Genomic DNA, 16,159 nt, shown 5'->3' with positions numbered 1-16,159 from the left:
TCCCACCTCTGCCTCCTGGGTAGCTGGGACTACAGGTGTGCACCACCATGCCTGGCTAATTTTTTGTATTTTTCTGGAGAGATGGGGTTTCACTATGTTACCCAGGTTGGTCCCGAATTCCTGGCCTCAAGTGATCCTCACACCTCGGCCTCCCAAAGTGCTAGGATTACAGGCGTGAGCCACAAGGCCTGGCCTTTTGGCCTCCTCTTGTAGACGTGAATGTGAAGTCTCTTGTCCCAGTAATTGCACTTCTAAGGCTTATACCCCCAGGGAAACCCTCACACGTGGGAATAGAGACAAGAACACTCACTGCTGCACTGTTTATGGTGGCAACAGGCAGGCATGACTGAAATATCCATCTTAAGCAGAATGAGCAAATACATTGTGTTACAGCTGCACAGCGGACTATGACACTACAGTGAGAACGAAGGAACCGACTCCATATGTGAGCATGGAGGAGCAGCCCCAGCACAGCAGTGAGCAACACAAGCCAGTCATTGAAAGCATCATTGTGACACCGTTTATAAAAAACATACAAACATGCAGAATAATGCATTAAGGATTTATACACCTAGAGTAAAAGTATAACAACATGCATGGGAAAATGAAGCCCTGGCTATCTCTGGAGGCGGGGAAAGGGGACAACAAGGTCAGGAGAGTTCTATGATCTCCGTGGTGTTTCCCTCCTTAAGCTGGGCTGGGGAGGGTGTCAAAGGGACTTGACGCTGCCTCCACTGTCCTAACTCCTGGAGTTTGTGCCCTGGAGAGTGAGCAGGAGCGTGACCTGTGTGCAGCCAATAGCATACGCAAGGCGGGGGAATGTTATCGGGCCGTGCTTCACCAGTTCTCGACGCCTCCGTCAGCTGTGCTCTGTGCAGGAGTGAGCTGCCGAGACCCCTACAGCTGCAGGGAGATGAGGTCTGCCAGTAACCTGGAGGGGCTGGGTTGCAGATCCCTTCCTAGTTGAGCCTCTGATGAGAAGCCAGCCCTGGTCGGCAGGTGGACTGCAGCCTGGCGAGGCCCTGGGCAGAGGCTGCGACTGAGCTACGCCTGGGATCCTGACCCATGGAAACCGTGGGATACCAAACACGTGTGGTTTCAAGGGGCTAGGTGTGTGGCAGTTTGTGATGCAGCATAGAAAATCAATACCAAGACTACCATGGTGTTGCTTATATTATTAGCTATATTTTTAGATAACTGAAATATTTCATAATTAAGAGGTTAAGAAAGGCCCCTGTGGTGGCCTCACCTGTAGGAAGAAGAGACAGAGTGCAGGGCATGGGTCTGGAGGCTGGGAGGCCCAGGAGGAGGCTGGCACAATGGAGAGGGGACAGGCCATGCCGTCCAAGGTGAGGAAGCAGGATGGGCTGGTGTCAGGGCTGGTGGAGTGTGTGTGTGTGTGTGTGTGTGTGTGTGTAGAAAGTCTCCTTCATCCCTAGATTCCGAGGAAAGTGGGGGGCCCATGCCAGCATCCCCTCAAAGCCTGGGAAACCTGGATCCCGGCCTCACAGCATCAGAACATCGGAACAGCCAGACCTGGCGGGAGGGGCCAGGGAGAAGGAGCAGAGGCAATATTTTCCCAGGGTCCCCTGGGGAGCCTGGCAGTATAGGCTGGGGCCAGGCGAGGAGGACAGATGGGGCTGTGGGAGGGAGCAGCTGCCGCTCCCCTCTCCAGGGATGCCCGCTCCCCAACTCCAGCCTGCATACCAGTGGGAGAGATCGTGAGACCCTCCCCCTATCCTTGCTCCCACCAGTCCTCAGTTTCCCTAGTGATACTGGACAGACGATCTGTGAGGACCCCCCTGAGTTGGGTGGGATAGAGAAAGACATGAGAACACCTACAAATAGCCTAGGGCACCCCACTGGCACTCCCGCCGGCCCTGGCAGCCTTCGGTTCTGTGGGAGAAGGAGGAACAGAAAGGGCAGGCAGTTTGCCCAGGGTCCCCAAACACCCTGGTCTTCTAAGAGTGGAGGTGGGCTTGGGGGCTCAGTCTGAAGCCCATTGGGCTACCCAGGATGAGCCTAGATTGGACGAATAAAATGGCGTTAGAAGTGTCTCCTCGCTGGGTGGCCTCTCCAAGAAACCTCCGTCTTCCTCATATGATCCTTCCAACAACCCTGCAAAATGTGGTCTTGACTGATGAGGAGCTGGGGTTCAGAGAGCCCAAGCCACTTGCTCGAAGCTGCACAGCAAGGGGGAGTCAGGTCTGTCCTTCAGACGGGGCTTCACCGTGAGCAACCTTGGTTAGGGACCAGGGAGGCCCTGAAGGGCCCCAGGGAAAGAACTCAAATAAAGCTTCCCTACGATCCTTGATCAGGGTTTTGAAGCGTGAAGAAATTCTCCAGGCTGATCTGAAGCACAGAACATCCCAGGGAGAGAGACCAGCTAGGAACAAGGCAGAGAAGACAGGTTTTTGTGAATGACTATGTTTTAAATTACACAAGTGGCATATACTCAGAACGTATCAAAACAACAGCCCACAGTTATAAAGGGAAAAGTGCCACCTCCACACCCTGGGTCTGCAGCACACTTCTCAGAACTCACAACTATCGTCATCAGGTACATGTCTCCCCAGGTGTTTTTCTACCTCTACACAAATATTTTAAAAACAAAAACAGAGTCTGCTTTACATGTTGTTTTCCAGCTTGCTTATTTTCACGTATCCTAGCGTTTCTGTGAGATGTACGGGAAGAGGCTTGCTGGGCCAGAGAGCGTGCAAAACCTAGATCATTTCTGCCCATACAGGTATCTCCAGGCTGCTTCTCTACACCTGCCCAGTCTCTTCCATTTCTGCTGAGAGAGGGAAGTGGTGCCCCATGTGGAATGGGCATGGATCTGATCATTTGTGAGACTCAGCACCTGTCGGGATGTCTGGTGGCTGTGGATTCACATTGCTATTGAGGATGACCTCTTGTGTATCCTTCTGCCTGTTTCCTTCCACAGTGTGTTATGTGAATCTCCTAATTTGAAATCATCTGCAACTCATTCAAACTTTGTAAAGCCTCACGCTGCCCAAACACACTTGCCTGCTGTCTGGACAGAACAGTCAGTATTCACCAAGTGAGATGCTAACCAGCTAGTTGTTCCAACACCACTGGATTGGGTAACCCTCCACTTTTGCATTGATTCAGGATGCCTCCTTTATCACCCATTATCTTGTAAATAATAGGGTCTGTTGCAGGTTTACTGAATCTGTGCCATTGATCTGTTTATTCTTATAGCAGAACCACAAGGTTTGAACGATCGTGATAATAGAATCTTGTTTAATATCAGAAAGCATTTCCCCCCCACACACTCACACCCCCACACACACACCCTCAGTTTATTTTTCCTAATTTTTGGCTTCTTCTGCTGATCTTGTTAGTTTTTCCAGATAAAGTTTGGAATCATTTGCCATTTTGCCTTTAAAAAAACCCAGCAGAGTTTTGATCGAACCGTCCTGTATGATAACTCATTTAGGATCTACCCACCTCCTCCCCTGCTGCCCCTCATCTTTCCCGCTGCTCAGGTGATTCTGTCCCTGTGTCAAACGGATGGCAGGCATTCCCCAAGGGCAGTGTCCATTTCTGTGGCCCTGAGGGCCCTTCCCCATCCTAGCACTGGGTCACCAGGGGGGCAGGAGGTGCTGTGGGAAGAACAGCACTGCTCCCTAAGAGTTACAAAGGGCACTTGGTTTCTTCCTACAAATGGGCATCAAAGCCAGGCCTGGAAGTGTCCCTGTGCAAGGCAGGGAGGAAGGGGCCGGGCAAGTCGAGCTAAGTCCATGGCCCACCAGCCCCACCGGGGTGCAAACAGAGGGAAGAAGGCCGACCCACCCGGCCACCCTGGCACCAGGCCCTGGGGAATCATCAAGGCCACCCTGACCCACTCAAGACAGTCACTTGCAGCTCCTGGCCTGCGTGTCTGGCCATACCTGGGCACTTTGTGGCCACAAAATTCAAACTGTTTACCATACACAGTGACTCGAGGAGGCAGGAGTCACTGTTAGAAGTGAATTGTTTTATGAAGGAGGGAAGAGAAGCTGTAAACTCTAGCCCCTGAGCCTCGGTTCTTTGCTCTAAAGTGACTTGCTGGGACTTGAATCTGAGGCTCTCACCCCCATCTCTACTCAACACCACTCCCCAGCCTCCCCCAGCTCTGGCTGCTGCCTCCTTGTGAGAAACAGCCCCTGCAATTCAGATGCGGTGGCTCACGCCTGTAATCCCAGCACTTTAGGAGGCCAAGGCAGGCGGTTCACTTGAGCCCGGGAGTTCGAGACTAGCTGGGGCAATGTAGCAAGATCCTGTCTCTACCAAAAAAAAAAATTCTTTTTTAAATTAACTGGGCCTGGTGGTACATACCTAAAGTCTTAGGTGTGTGGGAGGATGGCTTGAGCCCAGAAATTTGAGGCTGCAGTGAGCTACGATAGTACCTCTGCGCTCCAGCCTGGGTGACAGAGTGAGACCCTGTCTCCAAAAAGGAAGAAAGAAAAAAGAAACAGCTCGTGCTTTCCGAGAGTTTCCTGGTAGTGAGTGGAGAGAGCTTGTCATAGTAGCAAGAGTCTCTGTGTGTGTTATTCCCCCCACCCAACACCAAGAACAAACAAGGCTGATGAACATTTATGGGAAAGTGAATGGATCTAGTCTACAGATGACTGGGGAGAGCCTAACACCAGCCACTGGGGGCATCGGGGACACAAGAGTGACCAGACACAGCCCCTGCTCTCTTGCAGCTGACGTCACAGGACGAGGGGATCCTCTCCGCTTGTTTCTGTCGGCTGGCCACCTCCCAGCACTCATGAGAGCACCTGGCACTGTGTGCTCCAAAATGCTGGTTGACAGAAGGAAGGAAATAAGCCGGGGGCGCAACAGAGAAACAAGGAGGCCTCTTTTGATGGCTGTTCTGGATTATGGGTCTGGATTCTGGCCTTTAAGTCCTGAGCCAAGTTCTAGGTTTGGATATGGTTCTAGGTTCTGGGACCTAGATTCTAGGCCCAAGGCTGCATGTCCTTAATGCCAAGTTATGGGTTCTGAGCTCCAAGCTCTAGGTTGTAGATTTGGGTTTCCACATTCGGGGCCCCAGGTTCTGGGCTTTGTGTTCTGAGAACTCAATTCTGAGGTCTGGGCTCTGGGTCCCGGTCTTAGAGGTCTTTGTAAGTTCTGAGCTCTCAGCCCCAAGCTGCCAATTCTGGGTTGAAGGGTCCAAGCTCTGGGCTGTATGTTCTGGGCTCTGGTTCCTGAGTTCTGGGGCCTAGAGCTATCGTTCCTGGTTTGGGGATCTAGGCTGCAGGTTCTCAACTCTAAACTCTGGAGTCCAGGGCTGGCTCTGGGTTCTGGATGGACTCTGGGCCAAGCAAGTAGGATGGTTCGCCAGAGGCCAAGTAGAGTTATTATTTATGCTTCATGCCTGGAATGTAAGCTCCTTGAGGACAGATTCTTGTTTGTTTTATTCCCTGCTGTAGCCCCATGCCTACAACCGTGCGTGGCATACAGGAGATGTTCAACAGGATGTGCACACGTGAACACCCCATCGCAGAAACACACAATCCTGCTGTCACGATCTAGGGGCATAGGAGAGAGAACCAACCCTGCCCTCACTGTGGCAACAGCTGGCAAGAAGAGAGGAGGCCTCCTGCCCTAGAGTTGTAGGGGGTGGAGGCCAGGGGGGCCCAGGGCCACTCTGCATCAGGTAGGAAGGAAGCACGTGCCTGCCCTGCCAAACCCCAGGCTGGCTCCTGTCTGTTCTCAGTGCCAACTTCACAGGGAAAGACAGGAGGGGGTACTGGTGGCACACCAGGGCAGAGTCTGGAGGTCAGAGTCTATCCTGATGGACTGCAGCAGCTGGGACAAGGTGCTGACCGTTCCGGTGCTTTGGCCCACCCAGCTCTAAGCGAGGAAGGTGTCAGCAGCCTGGTATTGGAAAAAATTAAAGGAAAATCTCCTGGACCAGGTGCACAGCAGGGCTGTCAAGAAACAAGGATGGTGGCAATCAGAAATACCTGTCCTCAGGGCCCCTGGTGAATAAAGATCCTGTTGGTCAAAGATGATGACAACTAAGGTGAAGAGAAGCCATGGCTGACCAGGGATGTACAATCAGAGTGACTTGTCATTAGTGATGGTGGAGTCAGCCAGAGAAGATGTCTGTCAAACACAACCTGGTCAGGGAGGGGTGTGTAACACACTGGCCATCAGGAGCCAGTGTTCAGGGGTCTTGGTAACCAGAATTATCATTGATCAAATATGTCATCAATCATTGATCAGGGCCATGGGTGGCTTCAGCTGTAACTGGGAGCATTAGCGGGGAAAGCATTGGGTGTCCATGTCGTTGGTGGCCAAAGATACACGAGATATTAGTGACCAGATTCAATGACTGGAGACATGGGGTCCAGAGATCTTGGTGAAGAGAACCAAATGCAGACCATTAGGGATCAAGGGCACTGGTGAGCAGAGGCATCAATGATTAGAGAATTTGGTGATCAGAGACATTGGTGACTGGGTATTCTGATGACCAGGGATATTGATGATCAGGGAGGTCAGTGATCAGAGGTATAAGGGACTTTGGAAAATGGGGGCATTGGTCAGCAGAGACTTTGAAGAAGATTCAGCAATCACTGATGTTGGGCATCAGAGACATTGGTGATAAGAGATCTTGATGATCAGTGTTGAGCATTCAGGGGTATTGGGAACCAGAAACACTAATGACTACATTGATAGGAAATTTGATGGGGAGAGGATCCTATGATCAGGGACATTGGTTGTCAGGCACATCGCTGGTTAGAAATAATGGTGATCAGAAACAACTGACCAAGGACATTGTTAAAGAAACACTGGTGATAAGAAACAGTGTGATCAGAGATACTGGAGATCACATGTGAGTGATTGATCTATCACTAGAAAAAAACACTGATCAATTACATTGGTGGTCATACTTATTGATGGCCTAGAACATTAGTGACAAAGCACATTGACGATCAACACATTGGTGAGAAGAGATACTATGATCAGGCATACTACTGGTGAGCAAAGACAGTCACTGGAGACATTCGTGATCACATTTTGTGGGTGTCAGTGATCAAATTCATGGTTGAGCAGAGGCATTGATGAAATATTGGTGATCAGTTGTTAGTCATCAGGTGTCTCTGATGGTAGGCTCTCATGATCAGACATGTCATTGATCTGGAATATCAGTCCTGGTGCCTATCATTGATGACCAACATCACTGATCAAAGATGACAGCAATCAATGACATCAGTGATCACAGACACTGCTGGTCAAGTCAGTCAATGAACAGGAATATTGATGACCAAATATCTCAGAAACCAGAGCTGAGAGGAAGCTCAGCACCTGGAAGGAAGCAAATGGAGATGGGGTTTGTAGGAGCCTTGTTGAGCCCTCAGGGGTGGACCACAGGCTGGAGAAACCACAGCCTCCCTGCGCCTCCCCAGTATCTTCCCATTCACTAGGACCCCTGGTGCAGTGACAAGAAATCCAGATGGGAGCAATTCAGGGGAGGAGCATCAGGACGTCAGTGGCAAAATCAGACCCAGGCCCAACAGGGCCCCATCCTGGATTTCAGGGGCCTTCCCGTCGCAGCCACCCCGCCGACAAGAGCAATGCAATCTGGCTGCCCAAATTCGCACCCGGGACTCGGCACCCTGGGAGCCCACAAGACAGGCCAGGGGCATTCACAAAAAGTATTTTATTATTCTTAACAGTACTCGCTTTAAAGGAATAAGAGGATAGCATACATTTTTTACAGACAATATATAAATGTTGTACATAATTAACAATAACTTAGTTCACTAATCCAAAATAAAACAAGCCAAATAAAACATAAAAACAGAAAATACTGCCGATTCTTTTTCTTATGCGGACACTAGTACAGAATAAGTTACTTCTGGCCTTGGTGCTCCCCGCAGCGACTGCCCATCCATATTGCACTTGGTCACTACATCAGCACAATCCTCCTCCTGGGCCAGGGGCCCCTCGCAGGCCATCACACCCCGCCATCACCGCATACAGAATCTAAGCTCGGGACACATTTATATACAGCTGTACCTTAGGAAGGATCCAGACAGCCACAGCAAAGCTGGACCTGGGACCCCAGCAGGGACACAGCCTCTCCCTGGGTCCTGGTCCTGACCTACCCCCGACTCCTGCCTTCACCCCCTGCCAGGCCAGCAAATGCCAACCAGCCCCCGGAAACCAAGGGCATTAAAGGCCCCTCCCCATTCCCAGCTTTCATACTAGGGCTGTGGAATCCCAGCTCTTTTCCAAAAACAATTGCAAATCTCCAACCTTGTGTGTAGGGTTTACTCCTTTCATAGCAGGGCTTCTGTGGCTATGTACAATCGACTGGACCCAAAAAGAGTTTAAAAATAAAACAATTAACTCATCAGCGAGTTAAGCTTATGCATTTTTTTTTAATATTTTTTCTTTTGTCTCAGAGTAGGAGGGGAGGGGGTTGAAGGGTTAGCAGAAAAAGGATGTATTTACAGGGTCCACCTGACAAACAAGACGGGCTGTGGCTTGCGCTAAGGGGACACAGTTACACCAGCTTCGGCCTCAAAGCCAAGGGAGCGATCTGGGAGACGTTTCCCCTTTCAAGAAAATGTTGTTTCCTTCCTGTGACCCAGCCCTGGCCTGGGAATCTGTGCAGGACCGCCCGTGATTGTCTCTGCCCTCCAGGGCCTGGCCCGTCAAAGCAGGCACCAGCTCACCCTCCAGGGCCTGTGGCCCTTCTGGCTTTGGCTCAGCCCAGCCTGGAGTTCGGCTGTTTCTGAGAGGGAAGCCAGAGGAGAAGGGGGTACAGGCTGAGGTCCCCACAAATCTGCCCCCCAGAGCCCTGGCAAGTGGACCCGCCAAGTCCCGAGGAAGAACCGGAGGACTTGGGACAGCTCAGACCACCAAGTCTCCAAGTCCTTGTTAGAAACAAGAGCAAAATAAATTATTTTTGCCTAATCCTTTTTCCTTCTAAAAATGGTTGCCTTCGTCTGTCCCGTCCCCTCCTTTTCTCTCCATAAAGTTGTCCTTGTTGTTCTCCAAACAACTGTCCATGCAGGAAACCCCACCTGGGCAGCGGCCGGGTGCAGAGGCAGTCTCTCAGCGGTGGGGAACATTCACAGTAACTGCTGGCAGGCTGCTGGGCACCCTCCAGGAGAAGGGGTGCTGGACCGAGCCAGGCTGGCAGGAGTGGTGTCGGTCTTCGGGAAATGCTGGGCAGCTAAGGGTTTGGTCCACCCATCCTGGGAGTGCCCAGTCCTCGATGTCCATCTGTTCTCTAGCCCATAGCGGTCACCATGCTGGATGGGTGGGGGTGGCCGAAGGAGAGGCTCGAGGAGGGGTGTATGGGCGTCGGAGTGGGCAGGATGTGTCCGGAGTGGCTGAAGGGCGGGAGGTGGCCCACAGGTGCCATGTGTCCAGCCAGGGCAGCTGCACTGAAGGGGGATGACTTCTCCTGCATGCACTTTGACAGCTCCTCAAAGCACTCCGCCCCTTTCTTGCTCTTCTTGGACTTGTTGGACATCTTCCGGTTCCGAGTCTGGATCCCTTCCTTCTTCATGGTCAGTGGCCTGTTAACCTAGAGGCAACCATCAGCTTTCAGAGGGCCAATTCTTTCCTCCAGCAACATGTCCCACCCCTGCCACAGCGTGGACCAGAGGCAGGTCAAGCTGAGGGTCCCAGGAAGCCAGGAATTGTGCCCGACCTTCACAGTCCCATCACCAGATGGCTACAATTCCAGGAAGGGCAGGTTCTGGTGTATGGGGTTGATCCACACCCTCCCTGGCTCTGCCCACCGCATACCAGCACTGCCCAGCCAACTGAAGTCCTCCCCTCCACCCTGACCTTTTTTAAGTAGAAAAACCACTTCCTTACCCTCCGAGACCCTGTCCTAGCCAGCTCCATCTCCTGAACAGAGGCAAGGCGCCCCCTCTTACGGGAAGCCCTTCTGGCGCTCGCTCAGGGCAGCGGCTTCCCAAGCCAAGCCAAGCTGGATATTGTGGCTGGGGCCTCTTGCCTGGCAGCACAAAGCGCAGAGGTCCCGGGGGAGGGGTGGGGCGGCCGGGGCGGGGCACACTCACATTGTGCAGCTTGTAGTAGAGGCCACAGGCGTTGCAGACAGGGTCCCCGTTGGCGTTTCGGCGCCATAAGGTGGTGGTTGTCGTCTGACAATTTGCACAACAGGTGCCGGCTCTTCTGGCGGCCGACTGGGAGGGCAAGGCAGCGTCAGCAGGCTGGGCTCCCACGCCCACCTCGACCTCCCTCCCTGACCCTCGCTCCAGCCCCAGTCCCCACCCACTCAGTCAAGGAGGGCTAAATCTCACAGGGGAATCAAAGCATCTCAGAACCATGGAATTTCAGAATTTGAGAATGAATTAAGTCAAGACTCACAGAACTTTGGAATAAAGAACTCTCAGAAGCCTGATGTTAGAATCAATGGGATTGCAAGAGCTAGAGGGCAGCAATAGCTACCTCCCCCAACTACCCTGCACTCTAACTCCATAAATGGGGAAACTGAGGCCCTGAGAAGGGCCTCTCTAGTAGCACAGGCATCCTGAGGCCGAGCTGGCTTGGTCCCCCTCGAGCCCCTGGATCTGGGGCTGATTCTGTGTCTCCTCTAGCACAACTCTGCTCAAAATCCATAATCCTGGGTGAGCCAGTGTAGCTGAGGCCAGCACAGGTTTACAGAGTGCAGAGCTGCACCGTCTCACACCGTAGCAGCTGGCCACAGGGAGCCATTTAAATAAGATCTAACTACAAATTAACAGAATTAAAAATCCAGTTCCCTCAATTGCACTAACCACATTTCAAGTGATCAATATTCACATGTGGCCAGGGGCCACCACAGTGGGCAGTGCAGACACAGAACTTTTCCATCTCTTCAGCTGACCCAAATGCTGATCCCCATCTATGCAGCCACCCATACCCCAACCCTTAGAGCTTTAACACCCCCAGCCCCTCTGAGTCCTAGTCCCTCAGGAAACGCCTGGCAGAGGCAGGGTCTGGAAATGAGCGCCTGGTCCCTGGAGAGAGAAGCCAGAGGGAGGCTTTACCCAAGAAAGCAGATCCCCTCTCCCGGTTCCACCAATGCCAACCCCACAGTGACAGAAGGGGTCCCCCAACACTTCCCAGAGAACCGCAGGCAGGAGTGCACCAGGTGGCGAGTGTTGGGAGCTGGAGGCTGAGGCCTGCAGAGCCTGGAACGGCCCCAGGCCCGAGCCTGGTCACAGAAGGGACAGAGGGACTGCAGCCGCGGGGGCAGGGAGGGGTGAGTAAGCAGCCTGAAGCTGGAATTCTGACTCAGGGGCCAACGCCGCGTCCTCCACCTCTACCCCCACCCGGGCCTCACCCCGCCCTCGCTCCAGGGGAAAAAAAAGGCCCCCAAAGCAGGGAACGATTTAAGCCTCATAAATCACTTCGCCCTGAAAAAATATATTTATTATTCTTAGCATTTTACGCATTATTTGCAGAGTGGAGGTTATTAGAAATTTCAAAACAGCCCAGCAAGAGGCAGGACTGAGCTGAGGAGACTCTAAAAACTCGCAGAGTCCGGAAACAGATACACGAAGTTTCCTTATCTTCAGGCTGCAGATGTCCGGATAGGAAACTCCGGCAGGAGATCCGAAAGGGCATTTTTTTAAAATCACTCAAATGAAAATACACAGTATAGGTGACTCCATGGAAAAATAATAAAGGGCAGGTTTTTTTAGTGGCCGGTGTGAGTTTGTGTTTTATTTAAATAAGCACGAGGAGCTTGTGAGTGGGGCTGTCGGGGAGGGCTGAGCCACAAGGAAAAATACTTCATGGCCCTATTTTTAAAAAAGAGCTAAGCAGAGGCCAGAGGACAGGAGTCCAGCCCGTGGACACTCAACTTTGGGGATCCCGGAGCACAGTGGCGTGGCGTGGCGCGAGGGTACCCGGTGGGCTCCCTATACCCGAGGAGGAAATCTGGCCCAAAAGAATCTGGCCAGAAAGAGGGATGACCCAACTGATATCCCAGTGCTTTTCATGATAAAAGAGGATTTCAAGCGGCAAAGTGTCTGCATTTGAAGGAGTTTTTTCTCCTTAATTAACCGCCAGCTCCTGCCCAGAAGCCCCCTCCCAGCCACCTGTGCCCACTCCTACCAGTCTTCGCTTGGGCTTGATGAGTGGCCGGTTCTGCCCGTTCATTTTGTGGTAGAGGCCACAGGCATTGCACAGGTAGTGGCCAGTGCCGTCCCGCCGCCAGAGAGGGGTGGCTGTGGCCCCGCAGTTGACGCACTCCCGGCCTTCTGCAGGGGGACAGGGAGAGACACAGGGCCTGCTTAACCAGCAAGGTCTCTGGAGGGAACCCAGGGCACGCGAGCACCGGCCAAGCAGTGCCGGTGCCTCTCAGGCACGCGGTTGGCCTGGGCCTGGCTGCGACAGCCTGGGCAGGAAGAGGGACCCAGAGGGTTTCCTACATGGGATGGGGCCCAGGTCCAGAGTCCTTTAAGGCCAAATCCCCTGCTTCCAATCCTCCCGAGGAGGGATGGAAACGAAGGAGGAGGGGAGGAGGGGCCCAGGGCCCCAGGCGTTCTGGAGCAACCAGGAGCTATTTACTGCAAACTTTGCCGAGGGTAGGGCGGTGGCAGGAGTCACCCAGCTCAACCTGGCTGGGCCCAGGAGGCTCTCTCCTTCCCGCTCCGGCGTGCCTCTTTCCCTCTCCTCTTTTGTCCCTCTCCTTTCTACCCAACTGTGTCCGCCCCACCCCATCTTTCTGCTCTAAGTCCAGAATCATTTCCCTCTTTCTCCCCAACTTTTCTCCTCTTCCACCGAACCCTAGAATTTTTCTGAGACCTGGAAAAAATGGATTGAAGTTGTTGTTCTTTAAAATAAAATAAATAATAAGCTCTTTCTTTTTTAGATAAGTGGCCTCGGTTTTTTGTTTGTAATTTTTTTTTTCCCAGTTAAAAGGCCATCTGGAATTCAAATAAAATGCAAAACAAACTTGGGAAAAAGGACCAAGAAAACGCAAGCTGACGGGCCTGAGCAGAACTAGGATCCTGAGCCGGGGCTCAGCGCGGGCTGGGACCAGCAGGGGCTGGGGTTGGAGACGAAGTTGAGCAGGATCGCTGCCTGGCATCGTGTTCCCCAGGAAGTTGTTCTTGATTTAGTTTAAACTAAATGAGCAGTACAGACTGGCAAAAGAAGGTGGTTCTTGCACTCAGGAGTAACTGTTTTAAAAACCTTCCTGCTCTGTGGCTCAAAGGGACCAGGTAAAGAGACATGGACAGCAGGAACTCCACACTAGCCACCAGTTTCTGGGTTTATGCTCTGTGGCCAGATTCTTGGACAAACCCAGTTTGGCCAGCTGCGGGAAAAGGGGCGGGCGCACTGCAGCTTCATCCCCTCACTCCAGCCCTCAGGGAGGGAGAGGGAAGGGCCTGGCCAGGGCAGGGAGCAGGAGCAGGTCCTGGGAATTTTGCTTTGGGGGAAATCTCCCAAGGAGATGGGGGATCCATCGAAATCCCAAGATCAGACTGATTGAGTTGGAGACCCAGATTCCTTAAGGGTCTGGAACCTCCAGAATGCCTGAAACATGCACACACAACATGCACAGAGACACACGTACACACATGCACGCATGCTCCCAAACACATGCACATACAGACTCACTTCCCTCGCTTCACATGCTAAGTCCTGAGGTGGCTTGAATTTTCACTTAGGATTCAGGAAGGGGAAGGGGGAATTCCCATTCTGTGTTCTGGTCAAGCAGTGACCAACCCTGGGTCAAGGAACTGAACTTTGGGGGTCCACCGGAAACACTTAAGAAAATGGCAAAAGTTTTAGAGTCTCCTCTCCCCGACCCAGGGGTCTCAAACATCTATTGGGGACTATTAGAGAGGACATCACCCATTCCCAGATCTGGGAAACCGACATTGCCCCTCTCCCAAGTCACAGCCCTCCACCACAAAAACGCAAATGCTCCCCTGTTCCACGAAAGTCCCCAGCACCTGCCTTTACCTGAACAGGAACGAGCCTTGCTGCGCTGCTTAGGGGTGAAGCTGGAGGCCGGTCCCCCCAGGAAGCCCCCGGGGTGGAAGAGTCCGCTGCTGTAGTCGTGGGCCGCCGCCGGCACATAAGAGGGGTAGGTGGGGATGGGGTGGTGTGTAGCAGGCTGGGTGCCCATAGTGGCGAGGCCTGGGCGCAGGGGACTGCCACTTTCCATCTTCATGCTCTCCGTCAGTGACACCTGGTACTTGACGCCGTCCTTGTCCTCTCCTCGGGCTGCGCTACCCCCCGCGGAAGATGAGCCTGGAGAAGCAGCCCCCGTGGTACTGGGGTCAGGAGACACTTCTTTCGGTGGCGTGGGTGGGAAGCCGAAAAGGTGGGAGCCAGAGTGGGCTGCTGTGGGGGTGAGGGAGGCCACTGAGCTCCCGCTGCCTCCCCCGCTCCCACCCCCAGCCCCTGGGTACACAGAGAGTGGGCCTCCAGGGCCTCCAGCAGCTGAGGGGTGCAGTGGCGTCTTGGAGAAGGGGCTCACGGTCCACGGGTTGTGGTGGTGGGCCGCAGCGGCAGAGAGGGCTGCTTTGCCCCCGTCCAGCCAGGGCAAACCCGGGCTGTGCAACAAGTGTGGGCGGCACATCTGGCCTCCAGTCAGGCGGGCTGCGGGCAAAGAGAGAGAGGGTCAGGGTGGGCAGAAAGACCAGGGTAGGCAGAGGTAGGGACGCCCCTGACAGACATGAGATCACGACTCCCAGAACCAGCAGTCATCACCTCCCAAAAAAAAAACCAGAAACATAACCCCCACCGATAATAATCAGGAATGTCAGTCCGAGCTGAAGGACAAGTGGCATAGAAGGAACCCCACCGGACGGGCCCTACAGGGAACCCTCACGGGCCAGCTGGAAGTGGGCAGAAACCCTGTGGGTCCCAGACCCTCCCCAATCGGCCGCTGCCCCCACCTCTCCCGCCCCGATTTTTCAGCAGCTCGATTCCTGCGGATCCCACATCCGGGAAGCAAGTAGCCGGGCCCTCCTCCCCTCCCTAGCCTGGCGCGCGGCGCCTGGGTTCCCATCACCACCGGCCCAGCGCTCACCGTGCGCGGGGCTGTAGGAGACGCGCGCCCGCGCGTGAGCCGGGTTGGCGTAGTAGGGGTTGCCCTGCGAGTCCAGGTGATTGAAGAAGACGTCCACCTCGTCTGGAGGCAGCAGCTGCGCGGGTTCCATGTAGTTGTGCGCCAGGCCCGGGTGGTGCGAGTCGGGGTGCTGCGCATTCAGCACGGCCGGGTGCGCCATCCAGCGCGGCTGCTCCGGCGCCACCTCCATGGCCGGCGGCGGCGGCTCGGGGTCTGGGTGGAGGCGGCAACGGCCCTGCGCGAGGAAGGGGGCGTGAGGCGTGCCGCCAGCGTCTGACACCCCCAAAGCCCACCACGAGGTGTCCCGCGCGCCGCGGAGCCCCAGCCCAGCTCCGATGAGAAAGAGCACCAGTCCCGGGTGGGAGGAAAGCCCAAGGCTCAAAACGAAAGGAAGGCGGGGGAGGGGGTTCAGCCACGCACACTCACGTGGTGACCCGCGGATGCAAAATCACACACCCGTGCACATGGGGTCACACCCGGGGACGGGTCCCGACACCAGTGACCCCAACAAACGCACAGAGCAGCACTTCAGTCGGACACTCACACTGAGGCCCCCCCGCCCGGTAGACAAACACATGAACACAGACTCAAAAGTTGCAGACAGGCACCCGGGCACCCAGTGGGGCACTTGATCCCAGCAACACCCACACACCCACGCTTGGCGCCAGATACTGACCTCAGTCCCCAAAACATGCACACGCAGCCCCCTGAGTGCAGTCCTAAGCGGCACAATCAGGACCGCTCAACAAGGCACACCAAAGCAGTAGCCCGCAGCCTGGTCACCCCGCCCTAAGTCCCCCTAGAGTCCCCTCAAAGCTAGGAGCGCCCCAGGCCCCCAGCCGGCTCTCGAACCCCAAACTTACACACGCAGCCGTGGGGAGGGGAGGGACTCGGCCTCAGAGTGAAGGAGCTCCGGCGGGAGCCCCGGGGGCGACGGGCCCAGGGACAGCACGTCCAGAGGCTGGCGGGGCTTACAGGGTAGGAGCAGGGGGTAGCTTGCGCCTCGGCCTCGGGCCCTCCCGGCTCCGGCCCCTCGGCATCCTCCGGCCGCCCTGGCGCCAGCTGCCGACTCCTGCACAG

General features: G+C 54.3%; 1 protein-coding gene across 1 annotated transcript; it reads right to left on the bottom strand.

Annotated features, from left to right (window-relative positions):
• Window positions 1-5,436: 5,436 nt before the first annotated feature.
• On the bottom strand, window positions 5,437-16,159 carry LOC105477792 (GATA binding protein 2). Its single transcript, XM_011734583.3, has 6 exons — window positions 15,943-16,159; window positions 15,041-15,314; window positions 13,966-14,607; window positions 12,106-12,251; window positions 10,062-10,187; window positions 5,437-9,559 (listed from the first exon to the last, which is right to left on the bottom strand). The coding sequence occupies exons 2-6, from the start codon at window positions 15,267-15,269 to the stop codon at window positions 9,260-9,262; spliced, it is 1,443 nt and encodes a 480-aa protein (XP_011732885.1). The 5' UTR covers window positions 15,270-15,314; window positions 15,943-16,159; the 3' UTR covers window positions 5,437-9,259.

Source organism: Macaca nemestrina, chromosome 2, assembly GCF_043159975.1.
Source record: "Macaca nemestrina isolate mMacNem1 chromosome 2, mMacNem.hap1, whole genome shotgun sequence".
In the NCBI taxonomy this organism is placed as follows: Eukaryota; Metazoa; Chordata; class Mammalia; order Primates; family Cercopithecidae; genus Macaca; species Macaca nemestrina.
This window is presented reverse-complemented; position numbering and strand designations above follow the sequence as displayed.